General features: G+C 36.8%; 1 protein-coding gene across 1 annotated transcript; it reads left to right on the top strand.

Moving 5' to 3' along the window:
• Positions 1-15,566: 15,566 nt before the first annotated feature.
• Positions 15,567-18,494, top strand: LOC130818180 (60S ribosomal protein L7-2). The gene is made up of 7 exons (XM_057684245.1): positions 15,567-15,784; positions 16,591-16,773; positions 16,854-16,951; positions 17,027-17,084; positions 17,285-17,364; positions 17,447-17,549; positions 18,019-18,494. Exons 2-7 carry the CDS (start codon positions 16,597-16,599, stop codon positions 18,232-18,234), a joined length of 732 nt encoding a protein of 243 aa, XP_057540228.1. The 5' UTR covers positions 15,567-15,784; positions 16,591-16,596; the 3' UTR covers positions 18,235-18,494.
• Positions 18,495-21,432: the final 2,938 nt, after the last annotated feature.

Raw genomic sequence — 21,432 nt, 5'->3', positions numbered from 1 at the left:
TTCCTCTCAACTACACTTTGGCCAAAAATTTTGAAGCAAATGTGAAGAAAAATTTCTGATTTTTTTGTGAGTCAAAGATCCAAGGTCATTAGCTTAATTAACCTTCTTAATTTCATTCCTTAATGCCTAAAATAATTACCCCTTTAATTAGTATTAAGGGAGGAGTTACAAACTCCCCAAAAGCCACTCCACAACCGGCTCTATTTTTGCAAAATTTATTTATTTTTAAATTTTTTTTAATTAATTAATTAATTAATTGTTCGGTTTAATTGTTAACGAAAATTCGTTACGCGATAAACTTGTTACACGATAACACGCGCGTACCACTTAAATAATTAAACAATCAAATAACTAATTAAATTAAATAATCAAATAATTAATTAAATTAAATAATTTTAATTTTTTTTTTGATATTTTAACGGGGTGTTACCTACCCCTACCACCTAGAAACCCACGAACCCAGAATTCTCCCATCAAAAAACCACCCCTACTGACACCTTTTGATTGACAAGGGAGAAGAGATTGCTATTGACGGCCATGAAAAGAGGTTTCGTGAATGGAAACCAAGGGAGTAGTTGTTGCTTATTCACTGGTTGATGGGTGGTGGTGGGGTTGGGGTAGTGCTTGGTGATGTAGGGGGTTTGGGGTGGAGTGCTGTGGGTGAAGGGGAGGGCTGATTCTTTAATTTAAATATTATTTATCTTTTTTTTTGTTAGAAATAACCTATTTTAGAGGTTAGAGGTAAAAATAGATGTTTGTGGAAAACATACCTTAAAGTTGGTATTATTCATTATTAATCAATAGTTGGTATTATTGTAAGGAAAAAGTTGAAAGGTTGTATTATTCAGGGTAATTTTTCCTATTCTATTTTGTGACTTTGTTTTGATTTGTATTGAAAGTAATAGGGGCATTAGATATAGTATCGATTTTTATAATCCATGTTTCAGCAGGTTTAAGCGTAGTGGTTTTGACGTTTTGTACCTACATGAAAGAAATATATACATAATGTATGTGGGATATCTCGAGTTCAGCTTTAGCAAAAGATTGATAAACTACACATTTCTACAACATGCATCCTCCATTTAAAGGATCTTACTTGCTAAGAATCTCTAAGTTAAGCGTGATTAGTGAGGAGCAATCGTAAGATGGTGATTAGTGACTCTTAGAAGTTTTTAGCCTCGTTTGAGTTGACTCAATGTTATGTCCAAGCCTGCTGGTGATAATTGCAATTCTTGAATTTGTGTTTACAGATGGAGAAGACATGTTAAGAATAAGGCCAACGGTTTCGATAAAGTTTGATAAAGCAATAGATGCTGAAAGGAGGGTTGGATTTCCAGCTCGTGCACGATAGGGGGAACATACTTCAAGTATGAATGATAATAGTGTTGGGTTATTCCCTCCCACTTGGAGGAAGGCCCAATTAATATATTTAATTATGGGCTTAATAATAATAGGCTAATAATAATAATATTATTTATTAATTAAAAAAAAAAGGCAAAGCTATATAAGGAAAATAGGGCAGCAGCTTTATTTTGAGAATTGAAAACATAATACACGCACAAAAACAAAAAAAAAAAAAACAGAAACAGGAGCGAGGAGAAGAAAAGGTATCGTGCGTGACTTTCGGCGATCCGATCGAAGGCCATTCGTGCTCCGTTTTTCGTCAAATTTTGACACGGTGTTTCTGTCTACCCAATCTACATATTCAACAGTTGGATTGTCGTTTTGTGCATTGTAAGTGGGTAATTTGTATTTTGCCCTAATTTTACCCTAATTGTTATTTTACCACTTTTAGGTGATGTTTTAGGGTTGTTTGGTGTTTGTATTACCTCTAGTATTGTCTAGAGAGGATTTTGGTTGTACCCATTAATTTTATTGGTGATTAGTGGAAGAGTGTGGTACCACTTACGGTCCCGTGGTTTTTTCCCGCATTGGGTTTTCCACGTAAATATCGTGTGTGCTTTACTTTCCGCATTTTTACTTTATTGCGCTTGATTGTGGGATTATTATTATTTGTTTGATTGGATTGATTATTTTTGCTCATCTAACAACACAAAGGGAGAAAGTGTGTGTATTATATCGCCACTTTTCTCAACATAGTGGTATCAAGAGCTTGGTTTATATTTTCTTGGGTGATACTCTTGTGTTGGTTTATGATGGATGATAAATCTAGTATGCACGGTATGATTTATTTGGACTCTACCAACTACGCTGTGTGAAAAACTAAGATGGAAGATATTCTTTATGTGAAAGATTTGTATGAACCAATCTTAAATGAGTCTATGCCCACTGGTCAAGATGAAAGTAAATGGAAAATTTTGAATCGGAAAGCGGTAGGAACCATTAGACAATTTGTTGATGTTAGTGTGCTCCAACATATTTCCAATGACACGAATGCGTATGAATTGTGGATGAAACTTGAGGCTATGTATGAGAGGAAGAACGCCTTAAGTAAAGCGTCATTGATGAGAAAATTGGTAAAGTTAGAATTTCACGATGGTAATAGCATGGTAGTACATTTGAATGATTTTCAAGGTTTGATTAATCAATTGTCTGCAGTGAAAATGTCCTTAGATGATGAGTTGCAGGTACTATTACTACTTTCCTCATTGCCGGATAGTTGGGACACACTATTTGTATCACTTAACAATTCTGCTCCTGATGGTAAGTTGACAATGGAGAGTGTCAAAGCTAGTCTGCTGAATGAAGAGACTAGGAGAAAGGAGATGGGTTCCTCCAATCATTCTGAAGCTCATTATGTTGCACAAGAGTCTAATAGGAGAAGAAGCAAAAATCGACCTTCTCGAGGTAGAGACAATTCCAGAGACAAGTCTAAATCCAAGGGTAGAATTATTTGTCATTACTGCGACAAGCCGGGACATATTAAGAGGTTTTGCAGAAAGATGAAAAGAGACAAGTCAAAAGATAGAAAGGGTGATTCATCTGAGTCGAAGTCTGAAGAGAAAAATACTACAGCTCTAGCAATCAGTGATGATGATTTGCTCTTCATTGGTGATAAAGAGTGTTTGAATGCAGCTGGTGATGACTGCAATTGGGTGATTGATTCGGGTGCTTCGTATCATCTTACTTCGCATCAAGACTATTTCTCGTCCTACACTAGTGGTGATTTTGGTAGTGTTAGAATGGGGAATGATGGGTCATCCAGGGTTTTCGGCAAATGCACTATTTACTTGGAAAGTTCCACCGGTTGTAAGCTGATTTTGAGAAATGTTAGACACGTTCCTGATATCAGATTGAATCTCATTTCTATATGTAGACTTGATGAAGAGGGTTACTTCAGCCACTTCAATGATGGTAAGTGGAAGCTCTGCAAGGGGAATCTTATAGCAGCCCGAGGTAAGAAGCAAGGTTCTCTTTATATGATGCAAGCGAAGGTTTGCGCGGATGAGGTAAATGTTGCAGATGAATGTTCTAGTGAGTTATGGCATAATAGACTTGGCCATATGAGTGAGAAAGGTATGCAGATGCTCTCTAAGAAGCAATATCTCCCTGATGTCTTAGGTATGTCTCTTAGATCCTGTGTTGATTGTTTAGCTGGTAAACAACATAGGGTTGCTTTTCATTCTCGCCCCCCATCTAGGAGAAAGTATCCTCTTGATCTTGTCCACACTGATGTATGTTCTATGGATGCTAAATCCCATAGTGGTGCTCTTTACTTTGTTTCTTTTATTGATGATTATTCTCGAAAAGTGTGGGTTACTGTGTTGAAAACCAAGGATCAGGTACTTTCTGCTTTCAAGGAGTTTCAGGCTAGAGTTGAGCGAGAAACTGGTAGAAAGCTCAAGGTCGTGAGAGCTGATAATGGTGGTGAGTACAGAGGCCCATTTGAAAGCTACTGCAAGGGTCAAGGCATCAAGCTTGAGAAAACAGTTCCAAAGACACCTCAATTGAACGGAGTTACAGAGAGGATGAACAGAACAATTGAAGAAAGAATCCGATGTATGCTCTCTCATGCAAAGTTGTCCAAGTCTTTCTGGGCAGAGGCATTGGTTACAGCTGTGTACTTGATTAACCTTTCACCTTCAAATCCTCTTGATGGTGATGTTTCTCAGAAAGTTTGGACCGGTAAAGATGTCTCCTACAAGCACTTGAGGGTATTTGGATGTCGTGTTTTTGTTCACATTCCTAGAGATGAGAGATCCAAGTTAGATAAGAAGACAAAGCAGTGTATATTTTTGGGGTACTCTGAAGATGCTCTTGGGTACAAGTTATGGAATCCAGTAGATAGGAAAGTTCTCAGAAGTAGAGATGTTGTGTTCTTTGAAGATCAGACTATTGAAGACATTGAAAAGCCAAAGCAACAAACATCCTCTCATACTCCAATCAATTTTGATTCAGTCTTACTGCAGATGACTCCAGAGTTGAAGGGGGAGACGTGAAGGATGATGATGATGACAATATTGGTGATGATGGTCATGATGATCAACCTGAAGTTGAGCCTCCAGTTGTTGAACCGCAACCACAGCCTGATGATGTGAGAAGATCTACTAGAGGACCACGTCTTTTCATGAGGTATCCTACTACAGAGTTTGTATTACTAACTGATGGGGGAGAGCCAGAAGACTTTCAGGAGGCTACGTCACATGAGAAAAGTAAAGAGTGGTATAATGCCATGCAAGATGAGATGAATTCCTTGCATGAGAATCACACTTATGATCTGGTAAAGTTGCCTAACGGCAAACGAACACTCAAGAATAAATGGGTGTTTAAGTTGAAGCACGGAGAAGATGGTCAACCACCTAGGTTCAAGGCTAGGATTGTTGTGCGAGGCTATGAACAGAAGAAGGGGATTGATTTTGATGAAATTTTCTCTCCAGTGGTGAAGATGTCTTCAATCAGAGTTGTACTTAGTTTGGCTGCCAGCATGAATTTGGAGATTGAGCAACTTGATGTGAAGACTACTTTCCTCCATGGTGACCTAAAGGAGGAAATTTACATGGAGCAACCTGAAGGCTTCGAGGTCAAGGGAAAGGAGAAACTTGTGTGTCGCTTAAAGAAGAGTTTGTATGGTCTTAAGCAAGCGCCTCGACAATGGTACAAGAAATTTGAGTCATTCATGGTTGATAATGACTTCCACAAGACATATGCTGATCATTGCGTGTTTGTGAAGAATTTTGCTGAAGGTGACTTTCTCATTCTCTTGTTATATGTTGATGATATGTTGATTGTTGGTCGTGATTCCAATAAGATTGTTGACTTAAAGGCTAGTTTGAGCAAGTCCTTTGCTATGAAGGACCTTGGCCCTGCAAAACAAATTTTAGGCATGTGTATTTCTCGCGATAGGAAAAATAAGAAATTGTGGATATCACAAGAGAAATACATTGAAAAGGTGCTGAAAAGGTTCAATATGAACAATGCTAAGCCTGTGTGTTCTCCACTGCCAGTGCATATGAAATTGAGTTCTAAACAATGTCCTACAACAGATGAAGATAAGAAGAAGATGAAAAATGTGCCTTATTCATCCGCTGTAGGTAGTTTGATGTATACTATGGTATGTACTAGGCCTGATATAGCTCATGCTGTTGGGGTAGTTAGCAGGTTTATGTCTAATCCTGGAAAGGAGCATTGGGCAGCAGTTAAGTGGATTCTAAGGTATCTCAGGGGTACTTCTAGAGTAAGTTTATGTTTTGGTCCTGGCGAACCTGTGTTGGATGGTTACACAGATGCTGATATGTCAGGTGATATTGATTCTAGTAAGTCTACTTCTGGTTACATGATGACGCTTGCAGGGAGAGCTGTTTCTTGGCAATCTAAATTGCAAAAATGTGTTGTTCTATCGACTACTGAGTCAGAGTATGTGGCAGCTGTTGAAGCTGGTAAAGAGTTAGTGTGGATGAGGGACTTCCTTGAGGAGTTGGGTTTGGAGCAAGACGATTATTTGTTACATTGTGATTGTCAGAGTGCCATTCACCTAGCTAAGAATGCTACCTATCATGGTCGAACGAAACATATACGAAGGAGGTATCATTGGATTCGAGATCAGATAGAAGAAAAAATATTTGAGCTTGTGAAGATCAGTACACATGAAAATGGATCGGATATGTTGACGAAGATCCTTCCAAGAGACAAGTTAGAGGTGTGCCGTTTGAAAGCGGGACTTGTCATACCCCCCAAGTTGGAGTGAGGGGGAGATTTGTTGGGTTATTCCCTCCCACTTGGAGGAAGGCCCAATTAATATATTTAATTATGGGCTTAATAATAATAGGCTAATAATAATATTATTATTTATTAATTAAAAAAAAAAGGCAAAGCTATATAAGGAAAATAGGGCAGCAGCTTTATTTTGAGAATTGGAAACATAATACACGCACAAAAACAAAAAAAAAAACAGAAACAGGAGCGAGGAGAAGAAAAGGTATCGTGCGTGACTTTCAGCGATCCGATCGAAGGCCATTCGTGCTCCGTTTTTCGTCAAATTTTGACACGGTGTTTCTGTCTACCCAATCTACATATTCAACGGTTGGATTGTCGTTTTGTGCATTGTAAGTGGGTAATTTGTATTTTGCCCTAATTTTACCCTAATTGTTATTTTACCACTTTTAGGTGATGTTTTAGGGTTGTTTGGTGTTTGTATTACCTCTAGTATTGTCTAGAGAGGATTTTGGTTGTACCCATTAATTTTATTGGTGATTAGTGGAAGAGTGTGGTACCACTTACGGTCCCGTGGTTTTTTCCCGCATTGGGTTTTCCACGTAAATATCGTGTGTGCTTTACTTTCCGCATTTTTACTTTATTGCGCTTGATTGTGGGATTATTATTATTTGTTTGATTGGATTGATTATTTTTGCTCATCTAACAACACAAAGGGAGAAAGTGTGTGTATTATATCGCCACTTTTCTCAAGAAATAGTATATGCAAACTAAAATCATTATCAATATTGAACTAGAATTTGGCTTAGCTAATAACCCAAGAGTATCAATCAAAATAATAGGATTACAAACAAATAAACAAATGAAATTCTATGATTTAGCCTTCATTAGTTAATTGCACTAAATTCTATGAATTAGCCTTCATATAATTAATATACATAAATCAATCAAAATAATATAATTACAAACAAAAAAAATAGGGTGTTGCTATTTTTCGCCACCCCTTTTCATTTTTTCGCCACCCCCTAAAATTACTTAATTGCCCCTGAATTTAAAAGAATTACAAAAATGCCATTGGAGTTAAAACATAATTAATAAATGTAAATCACGCTTAATAACACTATTAAGAATTTAATGCGGATGATTTGTCTATATATATCGAATTCTGAGATGCGTTTGAAGTACGAATTCAAACACGGTACTATCTCTCTAAAAACTGGTACTATCTCTCTAAAAAGTGTTAAAGAAGTTGTAAGGCGTAGTTGGTTGAATATGGCTAACGAAAGCGACTATGGGTCGGATGCGGTACGTAAAATTGTCGTTCGAAAAAAAAAAAAAAAAAAAAAACAAGTCGCACAAATCTAGGCGACTGAACCATGGTTCAGTCGCACAAATCTGGGCGACTAACCCATGGTCCAGTCGCACAAATCTGGGCGACTGAACCATGGTCCAGTCGCTCAGTTTTGTGCGACTGGACCGTGGTTCAGTCGCCCAGATTTGTGTGACTGGTTTATTTTTTATTTTTTTTTTTAATTTTTTTTATTTACGTATTAATGTTTTTTAAAATTATTATTATAATTATTGTTAGTATTATTATTGTTGTTGTCATTATTATGATTTTTATTGTTGATATTTTTATTTTTTAAATTTTTTAATATTTTAATTTACGTAATTTATTTATTTATTTAATTATTTATTTATTTATTATTGTTATAATTATTATTATTATTGTTGTATTTGTTGTCATTATTATTTCTATTATTATTATTGTTATTATTTGTCATGTCATTATTTATTTATTTTAAATGTTTTTAAATTTTTTTATTAACGTAATGTTTTTATTATTATTAAAATTATTATTGTTATTGTCATTATTAATTTGATTTATCGTTATCTATTTATTTATTAATATTATTATTATTATTATAATTATTATTATTATTATTATTATTATTGTTGTTGTTGTTGTTATTATTAATCCAAATATTATTATTGTAATCATTAATGTACTTAATTTATATCATTTCAAATGTGCAGGAGTTTGAAAATTTTGGAGACAACGTAGACTACTCCGGTCGCTTTGTTACGGATAGGGAATCTATCTCCATAGCTGAGTTACATAGTTGGGCCGATGCGATAGCAATAACAATCGGTTTTCAATTTACACGTGCTTCTTATAAAAAGAAAGAAGGACGTTCCAGAGTTAGTTGTTATTTAAGATGTCACCGCTATGGTAAACTTAGGGGTGATGTAGATAATGTAGATAATGCTGCCCGACCTGGTTCTAAAAGTAGGAGTTGCGGGTGTAAATTTATGATTGTAGGAAGTAGTCGTAAACCAAGAGAAAGACCTTGGACGGTAAGGGTGTGTCCTGGTGAAAAGGGAAAACATAACCACCCGTTCTTGGTGTACAGAGATGGTCATGTAAGGGCGAGGATTAATGTAGATATTCGGAAGCACATACGACAGCTTAGTGCAACCGGAATGCAACCGGCCTTTATTATGAATTCTATTAGAGATAATTTTCCTGGTTTTTATGCTAGTATGAATCAGATATATAATATTAGGCAATCAATAAGGAGAGATGAAATGGAGGGCAGGACTCCCCTTCAACACTGTCTCCATATGGCCACAGAACATAATTATGTGGTCTGGACAGAGTTGGATAATGACGGGCACTTGAGCAGACTTTTAATTGCAAATCCTACTTCAATCCAAATGATACGTACGTGGCCGTATGTTGTACTGATAGATACAACGTACAAAACGAACAAACCGAAGTGGCCACTATGTGAAGTGATCGGAATGACGCCAACAAATCACAACTTCTTGGTTGCGTTTTGTTTGATGCGAGATGAGGCGGCTGTGTCGTACTCGTGGGTGCTGCAGGGATTGAGAGATATTTTCGGCACTGCTCAGACTCCTAGCGTCATTGTAACCGATCGTGACGAAGGTTTATCTGTAGCTATTCGTGACGTCTTCCCAGGTAAAAACGCTTTGTGAGTTCATTATTGTGGTTATATCTATTGATAATGTCTTAATTACGTTCACTGTTTTGTTTAATGTAGATGTACGTCATTTGTTATGCACCTGGCATATTGGCAACGATGTTGAGAACATGGTGGACAAGTTGTGCGGCGGCAAGAAAAATCAACAAGGGCAGTTATTCAGGAAAAGTAGATGGAACCCCTTGGTTGAAAGTGCTACAATCTGGGAATATGAAAAGAGATGGGAAGGGATCGTCAGTACGTGGTCGGTTAGGAACCGAAGGGTCGTTCGGTATTTGACTGGAACATGGATTCCACTTAGAGAGAAATTTGTGCGTGCGTGGACGAATGATTGTTTACACTTGGGTAACCATACTACCAGCAGAGTGGAAAGCCAACACCCGTCTTTTAAGTATTACCTTGGTAGCGGTAATAGCTCATTCGATACCCTTTTCAAAAGGGCGCACGCACAGATTACAAATCAACAAGCTAAAATCCGACAATCGCTACAGGAATCCATGACTTCTGTACCAAGAACGCTACGACAGTATTTCTTTAGACCTCTATATCGCCACGTGTCTCTCTATGCCTTGGAGCAGATCCAGAATGAGTTTAACCGCATGTTAGAAATGGGTGATTTTGTATTGAACAAATGCGGTTGTGTACTTCAAAAAACCCATGGATTGCTGTGTGCATGTTATTTACAAATGACCATTGGATCACATGGTGCTTTGTACTTGGATGACATTCATGAATTCTGGAGTACTTTGAGGTACACAGAGGTAGGAGACGAACCCAATGAAGAAGTACGAAACGCGAACGCCAATGACAAAGAGTACTTTGAATCTCTGGTCGATGAAGTCCTTAAATCTGATCCCGCTTTTGTTCGCCGAATGGCTGAGGTACTTGAATATGAATTACACCCAGATGGTGCGGATATACCTGAGCCTTATGCTAGTCCACCGAGAAAGGGAAGACCAAGCACTAGTAAAAACATGAGAAGGAGAAAAAGTTCATTTGAATATAGCCGATCATCTTCTCGTGGTCGAGGGTCTAGATCTTCTTCCTGCGGGAGATCAAGTGGCAGATCTAGTGGCCGAGAGACGCAATCTTCAGTAGGAATTAAGTTCAGTTTCAACTTATCCGGTAATTGACTTAATTTTTAGTTTTTTTCATTAATTATTTGTTATTTACGCATATTAACTTAATTTACATTTATTGTAGATGATCCAGGAGGTCGTGATTTCTCACAGTTTCCATGGCCTGATTACATCCCATTCATGCTTCCTCCTTATTTGTTCGACTGGATTGATGTGTTAGGTGATGGTAACTGTGGATTTAGAGCAATTGCCGTCACAGAGCTGGGAGGCGAGGAAGCATGGCCTCTTTTAAGACGTGCTATGAGTATGGAAATGCAAATGAACAGAGCGCAATACCTAACTTTGTATCTATCTCAGGAGTCACTAGACGAGTCAATATTCAGAGTAGGTTCACACACCGATGGACCTGCTCCTTTCATGCACTGGTTCGATGCACCGATGGCTTTCTACTCTGCAGCAACGTTTCTTAACATTGCCATTGCTTTTTATGGTTCTGCTGACGGTGATTCGCAACACAGCTGTTTGATTCTTCCGTTAAGAAAAGCACAGGCCGCGAGAAGTGTAAATAAACTAATACATATACTTTGGGTTAATCGAAATCATTTTGTTCAACTTTTTATGAACGACGATTCATCCCCTCTGCCGCCGATCCACCCACGTTGGAAACAAGCAGCTGACAATTTTGCGAAAGATCTTGACACAAATTTCACAACGATGATTATGCTGTGGAATAATCTACGCGGGGCACACCCACCAACAAATAACACCGCTGACGATGCTGTAAATTTAGATACTCCATAGAATTTATACACGACATTCATTAAAAGTTGTATATAATCCATAATTATACTACAGTGTGTGGTGTTAACAATTTATTTATTTCTTTGATTAATAGGAGGAATTTATAATGCTGGTAGACAAATATACATGTATATGTGTGATGTGGGTTAGTGTGTATATTTATGTAAATTAAATGCAATCATTGACGAAAATAAATGCAATAAATAATGTAAAATAGTTTCAGTACAGACTATTCAGGGCCTTGCCCTTGATCAGTTTGCCATTCATCATATAAATCTCTACAATCATTAAGGTATATTTCTAACGCATGTCGTTGACGGGAGTTCAAATCCGCAATCCGCGTAGGTAGTCTTGCCACTGGAGAGAATCGACTGGCCCATTCTTTCGCGAACTGAAAACAACAAAGGACAATGTGCGTTATTAATTGATTAAAAAAAAAAACTTGAAAAAAATTGATAATAAAACTCACGTAATCAGATCTGCTCTGACCAGGACCAGGACCGGAAGCCAGCAATTCGTCTCGGGATATGTACGGGTGCGAGCACACTCTAGACCATTCAACGTAATTAGGTTCAGTCTCTGAAGGAACAGTAGCCCGTCGAAGTCCCTGCTCTACAAGGCGGGCACTGTAGGGGAACCTACTCCACGCCTCCACAAATGCAACAGCAGAAGAAGGAAAGGTCACGGAGTAGGTTCCGTGTGCCGGTCGAAGAGCCTTGGCTGGTCTAATAGGAGCTGGAGGAATAGACTGCACGAACCCAATCTGTCGTAATGCCCGCTCCGGCAAATACACCTCCACAACATCAAAGCAGGTGATACCCCCGATGACTGTGGTGCGTGGGTGCTCATTCAGCAACGCAGCAGCAGAAAAATTGTAGGGAGTCCATTCAACCTGCATACAGGCCAAGTTAAAAAAAAATTTCCTACAAATAAAAAACAACATGCATGACAAAATGTAATGTAAAATACCTGAGTCTCTGTCATTAAGTCCAGAACCTTGCGGAACTCCATCAATCTGTCCAGCTCACGACCTACTTTCTTCGGCGTCCACATCTCCGCCCTAGTCATGTTTGGCACATCATTTCGGCGAGGATGAGGGCGGAAAGCGGGGAAGTACTCATAGATCCATGTCTGGAGCAATGTGAGGCATCCAGTAATGGTCTTGCAACCAGCCCTAGATGCCATTCCGAGCTGCCTGTACAAGAACGCCAAGGTCACCGCACCCCAGGCCACGTCCTGTTCATCGTCGTTGACGACAACTATCGGGTGAGGTCGCATGCCAGTCCTGGTCTTATCCGCCAACAAGGTAGAGCCGATGACAGCCATGTAGTACGCTGTGGTCTGGGTATCCAAGGCCTGCGACCTATGACACAGCCGCATCAGTTCAGCAACGCTTATGCATCCGCTGGTGAATGAACCTTTACGTCGAAGCTCAGACAGAGGCTCGCTGACCAGATTGGTGATACCAACCTCCCACTCCGCCTCCGAAGGCTCAGCCGGCAAAGAACCATCAATAGAAATACCCAATATGCGTTGCACGTCGTGCAACATAATCGTCATCTCTCCCCAGGGCATGTGAAAGGTGTTCGTATCCAGCTGCCACCTCTCGACGAACGCCGATATCAAAGCAGAGTCGATGTGCTGGTGCATAATGACCGGTAGTCGACCGAGGGAAGTGGAAGGTAGAAAATCGACTAGCTCATCGGACATATCCCTCAGTCCGATGATGGACTCCACCGGTCTCTTCCTAATACGGCACTCCAGAATCGGAGGCGTACGCTCGGAGCCGTCATAAATAAGTTTAGCTATGTGCCCGCCATAGCTAGGGATCAGTCGCGTATCTGTCGGCCCCCCGGGCTGGGGTGATGTCACTAACCAGTCCGTGTTAGTGGACTGTGAGGGCCTGCCCCGTGGCGGTTCATTATCGTCAAAACTTCCTCCTGCACGCTCAGATGCGGCGGAAGAACTCGGGCCGCCACGGGCAAATCTGCCGTCGGGGCCACGAACTATAGTCTAGTCCAATGGGGCAGGCTCAGGAGCTTGGAACTGAACATCATCAGCATCATTATCATCATCACTATAAACCCCCCAACTACTCTGGAGGCTATCAGCCTAGTCATCAAAATGAGTACGCACTTTGAGCCACACTGTGTCTGGCCGCCTCTTCCTGCCTAGCCCTCCTAGCAGAACCCGTGACCCCCCTCTCATGCGGGTCCCCTCTGAGTAAGGTAGGCCTAGAACTATTACCTCTCAACAATTGCCTAAAAAACCCTTTTCTTTTCCTTGATTACCAGCCATTTTCTACAATTTTTTACGGTTTCATTCAATATTATAAATAATAATATTTCTAAAAACATAATAATCATAAATAAAATATGGAAAAAAATAACATAAAAAACAAAATAATTAATTAATAATACAAACATAAACAATTATATAACAACAAAAAATTAAATTATTATTAACTATCACAATAACAGTAATAACATAAAAAAAAATTATATTTATAATAATAATCACCTTTTTTTTAAAAAAAAAACAAAAAAATTATTAATAATAATCACCTTTTTTTTTTCCAAAATTAAGTACAATATTAACATTTTATTAAAAAAAATATATAAAATTATTAATAATAATCATGTTTTTTTTTATATTTCAAAATTTAAAATTATTATTCCTAAATAAACGGAAAAAAAAAACAAATTTAAAATAAATAAATAATAACATTTTATTAAAAAAAATATATAAATTTATTAATAAAAATCAGGTTTTTTTTTTAAATTTCAAACTTTAAATATATTTTTCCTAAATATAAGGAAAAAATAAAAATAAAATAAAAAAAATATATATATATATATATATAATAATCAGTTTTTTTTTTAATTTCAATTTTTAAATTTATTACTCCAAAATATACAAAAAATAAAAAAAAAAAAAAAAAAGAAAATGAGTCGCCCAGATCCGGGCGGCTGGACCCCGGTTCAGTCGCCTAAAATTAGGCGACTGAACCGGGGTCCAGCTGCCCGGATCTGGGCGACTCATTTTCTTTTTTTTTTTTTTTTTTTTCCGTGAAATATAAATAACATATATATACACTTACTAAAAAAAAAAAAAAAAAAAGTTACAACATACAAATTTAAACTAATAATTTATAAAACAAAACATAAACATATATTTAATAATAAATAAAAATAACAATAACAATAATAATAATAAAATTAATAATAACAACATTAACATATATTTAATAATACAAAATTAACAATCACAATAATAATAATAACAAAATTAATAATAATAACATTAACATATATTTAATATTAACAAAAATAACAATACAATAATAATAATAATTAAATTAATAATAATAAAATTAACAAAATACATACGGAAAAAAAAAAAAAAAAAAAAAAAAAAAAATAGGAGTCGCCCAGATCTGGGCGACTCCTATTTTTTTTTTATTTTTTTTTAAAAAAATTTAATTACAAATAACTTACCTCGAATGATAAATTCCGGATTGAACTTAATTTTTGCTCCCAAATTTTGCTTTTGTATGTTGGTTTTTTGTTGTGGTGAGAGTATTTTTAGTGTGAGTGTGGTTTATATAGAAAATTTTAGCTTTAATGGCATAAATGTAATTTTTTCAAATACCAAGGGCAATATGGTAATTTACTAGGGGTGGCGAAAAAATAAAAAGGGTGGCGAATTATAAGAATTGGGAAAAAGTATTCAGGTATGGCAAATGGGGTACTGATTTGGGGAAGAAGAAGTTTAAGATTTATGTTCGCATATCGCTTGCTGTTAGTAATAGCAAATCATTACTTAAGCTGAGTCAACAAAAGTCAGCTCAAGAATCGTCTGTTGTTACTAACTGCAGGTGATTGTTGAGCTGGTTTTGGTTGGCTCAGCTTAAGTAATGGCCCGCTATTACTAACAGAGTAACAGCCAACACAATCAAACCTTGACATTAGACTTTAAAAAGCTTATTTTTCGAAATAAGTTTCTCCTAGCTTATTTTGAGGATATTTATATCAAAATATGCTTATTTTCTTCAAACACAAATTATTGTGAGAGACGGTCTCTTTTAGCGACCATCTCCAAATGGATCAGCCCCTTACATTTTTTAAAAATATTATAAGTAGGCATTAAGAATAATGTAATTAGGCGTTCAAGATATTGAAAGTAGACATTGAGAATAATATAAGTAGTCATTATGAGACCGTTAATTTGAGCCGGCCCAATTCGCGCGTGTAACAACATTTCAATTTTTTGGGCATTTATCAATTTTGACCTTAAAGGTATCAATTTTGAAAATTGATATCTTTCAAGTCAAAAATTAATAAATGCCCATAAAATGAAAAAAAATACCCAAGTTGTTACACGCGCGAATTGGGCTGGCCCAAATTGACGGTTTCATTATGAAGCTATCTCGTTTAAGACCAACTATATCGTGATTAAACATTAATCTTTGATAAGTTAAACTTAAAATATGTCTCTAAAAGAGACGGTCAGACTAGCTGTTTTTAAAATTTTCCCTAAATTACCCAATAAACCCTAAAGCCCAAAAGATCAAACCAATGAAAGCCCAAAAAACCTAAAGAAAGAAAGAAGTTAAAAGGAACGGCGGAGATGATATGACGAACAAATCTGAACCGTATAAATTCCTAGGGTTTACATATCCCTTCAGAACCCTTGTCATTTCCCCCCTCCCCCTCCTTTTCTCGTCTTCCAAGTAGGAGTAACAAACGTTTCCTCTGCATTCTCCATTTCTTCAGCCGCAGATCAGTATGTTTTTCACTCTTCTTTTGCATTTCATTTGATGATTCTGTACCGAATTAATTCGTTGAATAAGATCTTCTAATTGACATTGTTTTTGTTAATGATTATTGAAAGTTAGTATGATTGTTCTATTTCTATGTCTAATTGTTGCGACCACATAATTTCTATGGATTTGAATTTGTTATGTGTTTCTTAGGGTTTATAATGTTGGTTGATTTTTACTGAATGTGATTATCCGTTGCTGATCGTGACGGATTGAATTTTTTAGATGTACATTTCGTTTTTTATTTTTCGTAGGGTGAATCGTTTCAATGCTGAAAAATCGTTAAATTGATTTAGGTTTTTTAATGTAATTTTTGAATGAAATGTTGCGACTTTGTTTGAGGCTGATTTTCGTTTACTTGTTTTCTTGAAGAGTAATGAGATGAATGATTTTGTTTATGTTTTTTTTTGAAGATTTATGAAATTAGGCTTGCTTGTATTTGGGTGTTATGTTATCTGATAAATGTGCTTTAGGTTTAAAGTTTAAGTATTTCAGTGTAACAGAATTTCTTGTATGCAAATGTCAATTGGATAAATTGGTACAAGTTTATCAGTAAAGTCCATCGTTATTTGATTGCTTAGTAATGGTGGCAATTTGATTACTGGGTCTGAATAATGTTGGGATCTTGCATAAAAAATGAAAATTAATTGCTTACATTTGTATAGAACGTTGGATTGAATAGATGATCTTGCTATTAGATTTTTTTCTTGTCTTTGCGAGATTATAGGTTTTTCGTTTTTTGTTTGATGGAGCTTGTTCTATTGATTAGGTGGAGATGGGTGAGGAGTCTAAAGTTATTGTCCCAGAGTCTTTTTTGAAGAAACAAAAAAGGGAGGAAGAGTGGGCTTTGGCCACAAAAGAGCTGCTCAATTCCGAGAAGAAGAAGCGTGCTGAAAACAGGAAGCTGATCTTCAAAAGAGCAGCTCAATATGCCAAGGAATACTCTGACCAGGTATGTGCTGTATGCCTTATGTCTCTCTACTTGTTCGGGATGATGAGTTATTTCTGAAACAACTTTATGTAGCTATTCAGGAGAAAGAGTTGATCCAGTTGAGAAGAGAAGCTAAGTTGAAGGGTGGTTTCTATGTTGAACCAGAGGCAAAGCTTCTTTTCATCATCCGTATTAGAGGGTTGGTGATAATTGTTAAAATTCTTTCTGTTTGTAGTGTTTATCTTGGCATTTATTTTTTTTTCTTTTTTTTCAGTATCAATGCCATGCACCCCAAAACCAGGAGTATTCTTCAGCTTCTCCGTTTGAGACAGGTTCGAGATTGATTTTTTTGTAGTTACTAGGAGGTCTAATTCTATTATGTTTGAGCTGCCTTTGGTCATTTACTATGTTTCTGTCTTGGTAAGCTGATTCAGCGCTGTTGGACTTTTTTTTCTTGCTTCATTGTTTTAGTTTAGTCTTGTGTTAGCATTAGTTTAGCTTTTCTGTGCTCTGATGTTTTTTGTTGATGCAGATTTTTAACGGGGTATTTTTGAAGGTCAACAAGGCAACATTGAACATGTTGCACCGAGTGGAACCCTATGTTACCTACGGGTAAAATGTTAATTCTTGTTTTTCATTGTTTGTTGCAAGATTTTTGCTTATGATTCTTAGTAAACCCTGTCATTTCTTCTAGGTACCCTAATATAAAAAGTGTTAAGGAGCTTGTATACAAGAGAGGTTTTGGGAAAGTTAATAAGCAGAGAATTGCTTTGACGGATAACTCCATTATTGAGAAGGTATTTATTGACCTTGTTTTTCTGTCTTTTATTTCAATCATTTCGTTTTCAGTAATAGGGATGTATTAACAGGTATTACATACTGAAAACTAACTTTATTTAAGTGTTAGGAGTACTTTTTGCAATTGCATTTGTGTTTTCATCTACCTATGAACTGCATGTCTCTGGTAATAAATGTGTTGAGGGGGAGGTTTATATTTCTGTTACATTTTTCAATTCCTTTCATGCACAATTTCATGTTAGTTGCCCATTTATGCCATAAAAGTAATGTTCATCCTGGAATAGATCATGACAGATTGATCTGTATTTTTCTTGCTTAATCTAATCATCGTGAGCTTTGTGTTTGTAGTTGAACTGTTAAAAAGTCAGAGCATGTGTTATATACTGTCCACCAATTGCACTTTGATGCATCATATTTTCTTGTTTTGATCTTTAACCTTACTAAATTGTTGTCTCTGAATGTCGACAGACTCTTGGAAAGCATGGTATTATCTGCATGGAAGATCTAATCCATGAGATCATCACAGTAGGACCTCACTTCAAGGAGGCCAACAATTTCTTATGGCCATTCCAGCTCAAGGCTCCCTTGGGTGGTTTGACCAAGAAGAGGAACCACTTTGTTGAAGGTGGAGATGCAGGAAACCGTGAGAATTTCATCAACGAGCTTATCAGGAGAATGAACTAGGTTCTAGTTTCATCCTTTTTTTGGCTGTGGTATTTAGTTGAAACATATCTTGAAAGTTCCTGTGCTGAGTCAAAATTTTATGTTTGCGGTAAGGAAGTTTTGGATGGACACCTATGAAATAGAGATTTTATATAATGGTAGTTTTTTCGACAGAGCATGTATTTCTGTCAAGAATGCAATTTTACGTTACAATTGCCAGCGATTGAACTTATACGGTTAACTGTGCTTAACAAGTATTTTTCTTTCTGATTTTGGTTTTATATGATTCAAGCTACTTCTATATTCTATAACCCTTGCAATTGTTCGAAATTTTGTTATATACTGTGTCTTCTCATAGGAAACGGTGAAGTTTGTACCCGTTTAGGTGTTTAGGATTGAATTGCCAATGTCCTATCAAAAAATGTTGTATAGGATCAAAGGTAAGGTAAATGAATGGTTTATGTTTGTGATGTGTTTAGGTTCGGTTTTGGGATGAACTTGTGGGAAGTGCAATGATATTTTAAAGTGTTGATGGGAAACACGAAAATGTTGTGTAGGATGTGCAAGGAAGACTTTAACATGAATGCATATTGTACTCTTCATGCATGTAGCTTTTGAAAACTTAAGCTACTTTGACTCCTGTCTAGCTTGTTCTTCACATGTAATACAAGACTATTATGCACTTGTAAAAATTGATATCTTTGGATCAAGGGTTGAACCTAAGATCGCTGAGAATGTGGCCATAGATCAAGTGTGGGTATTTCGTTGATATATTCGGGTCATGTACAACCCATCGGTCTCTTAGCATGGTGCATACCAAAAGGTCTAGTGCCAACAATGATGTATACCTCAAACAAGTAAAGATGCCATATTAGGTAGTTGAATCGATAGACATACCACAAGCGATGCACCATTCAGCTAGCTATGTAGGGCTCAACAATATGAAACACAACTTGAGATGAAAAGCCTTTGAGTCTTCAATTGCATATCTCCGATGTTACAGTTTGATCTTATCATATTTTGAATGGGAAACGAGTTTTGATATCATTCTAAAATATCACTTGAATTCGTTCTTTAGAACTAGTGTTGCAATGTTTTTGCAACTAAGTGCTTTGAGTTTATATGACTGAAAAATTGTAATTAGAATAAAATCAGATGCCGGACACTTTCAAGAATAAAGATAGATGAATGATTACGAATTACAAAAATACAAATAAATACGAATAAAGATTGTATGTTTTTTAAGTAATTCATGTGTTTTGGTCTATGGAAATCATGTAATATGTCGAGAAAGGTACATCTATTCAATTAGAGATGTTTATTCGGGTCATCGAATCGATTTCAGGGCAGGCGTTTTGGGTCGGTTCAAACGGGTTTTATTTTTTGGCAAATAAAAGAGAATATATTAAATCCCAAAAAAGCCCCTTTTACAGTCTAGGCTATAAAAGGAACACTTTCCAAACACGATAGGGAAGTTACACTATGACAAAGCATCATAAACCCAAAAAACAACAAAACAAAGAACTAAGCAATAAGCCAGCTCTTACAATTATAATCTAGTCTAGCAACAACCAAAAAGACAATCTTATGAGCCACATGAAGAGCTAAGAAACCAGGATCCCCAAAAACACAAAGATTATGCTGTAGCCAAGTTTGATACAACATCTCAACCCACAACATAACATACATCGAGCCTTTACTCTTCTTCCTCTTACACATCCTACTCATCACAGTCAAAGCATCATCCAAAGAAGAAGAACAAAAGAAACCCGGAGCAAAGGTTTTGATGTGTTGAGACAAATCCCTAACGTAGGAACAACATCCAAACAAGTGATCTCTGGATTCATCCTCCTGCTTACACATCACATAGAGTATCACACTGAATACCCCAATGGGCAAGCCTGTCCTTAGTAGGTAGCCTATTCTGTAAGATTTGCCACATACAAATAGAACCCCTAGGAGAAGCCTTACCACTACACGAAAGAGCCCTCCAAGGAGGCTTAGGGCCAGAAGCAACTCTCAGTAAATATGTCTTCTGCACATTAAATTTTCCCATTGACCACAAAACTGCTCAACGCATCCCAGTCAGGAACCTGAGTCCTACTATCAATGATTTGAGACAACATCCAAGAAGCAGTAGGCACCCTATATTGCATAATATCAGCCCCTTTCAAGTATTAATCATTCACCCACTTGATCCACAATCTATCCTTTTTAGAAGCCAAAGCCAAAGACTTTTCAAAAGAACCACCTCATTCCAGATTTTGAGATTACAAATATTGAGACCCCCATAAGCTTTAGGAACACACACCTTCTTCCAAGCAATTCTAGGTTTAGAGCCCTTTTGCTTATCAGAAGAGGCATTGCAGATACTCTCCACCATACTTATGATCTTTTTAGGAAGCAGAAAAATTTGGGCCTAAAAGGAGTGCATACTATTAACAACACTATTCACAAGAAGAACTCTTCCAGCCATTGTGAGCATTTTAGAAGTCCAATGCTTAACACGAGCAGTAATCCTATCAACAATAGGAACACAGTCATGAATACCAAGCCGTTTAGCAGACAGAGGGAAGCCTAAGTGTCTAAAAGGGCAAATCCCCCTTGGGCACACTAATAACATCCAGAATATGAGCAACATCCTCCTGCTGAACACCTGCTATATAAATAGCACTCTTGCTATTATTGATATGAAGCCCAGAAACCTTGGTAAAGTCCCCAATCACACCCTTAAGTTTAGATAAGGATTGAGTATCAGGCTTGGTGAACACCAGCAAATCATCAGCAAACATCAATTTCATGATACCTGTCTTTTTGCATTTTGGATGAAATAAAATCTCCTTACCTTTCACCTTATGCAAAACTCTAGAAAAATATTCTATACAAATAGCAAACAAATAAGGAGACATGGGGTCTCCTTGCCGGAGACCTTTCCTAGCCTTGAAAGGTTTAGTAGGAGCACCATTGATGAGAATAGAATAGGATGCAGAGGAAATACAACTCTTAATCCAGTTAATAAACTAACAAGGAAACCCCACCTCACTCAAAACATTCTTCAAAACAGACCATTCTATAGAATCATAAGCCTTAGCCATATCAATTTTAAGCATACAACGAGGACTTATGTGACTCCAAGTATACCCTTTAATGAGATTTGTAGCCAACACATAATCAACAATCTGTCTTCCTGGGATAAACTCAAACTGAGCTATACTAACT

Source organism: Amaranthus tricolor, chromosome 7 (genome assembly GCF_026212465.1).
Source record: "Amaranthus tricolor cultivar Red isolate AtriRed21 chromosome 7, ASM2621246v1, whole genome shotgun sequence".
NCBI lineage: Eukaryota > Viridiplantae > Streptophyta > Magnoliopsida > Caryophyllales > Amaranthaceae > Amaranthus > Amaranthus tricolor.
The sequence above is the reverse complement of the archived record's forward strand: the minus strand, read 5'-3'. Positions and strand labels throughout refer to the sequence as shown.

What these genes read in the sequence shown, in the direction of transcription:
- LOC130818180 (XM_057684245.1), top strand. Translation starts at nt 16,597, where the DNA reads ATGGGTGAGGAGTCTAAAGTTATTGTCCCAGAGTCTTTTTTGAAGAAA. An exon ending in TTCATCATCCGTATTAGAGG is followed by an intron (nt 16,952 to 17,026) that starts GTTGGTGATAAT and finishes CTTTTTTTTCAG; the next exon opens with TATCAATGCCATGCACCCCA. An exon ending in AGCTTCTCCGTTTGAGACAG is followed by an intron (nt 17,085 to 17,284) that starts GTTCGAGATTGA and finishes TTGTTGATGCAG; the next exon opens with ATTTTTAACGGGGTATTTTT.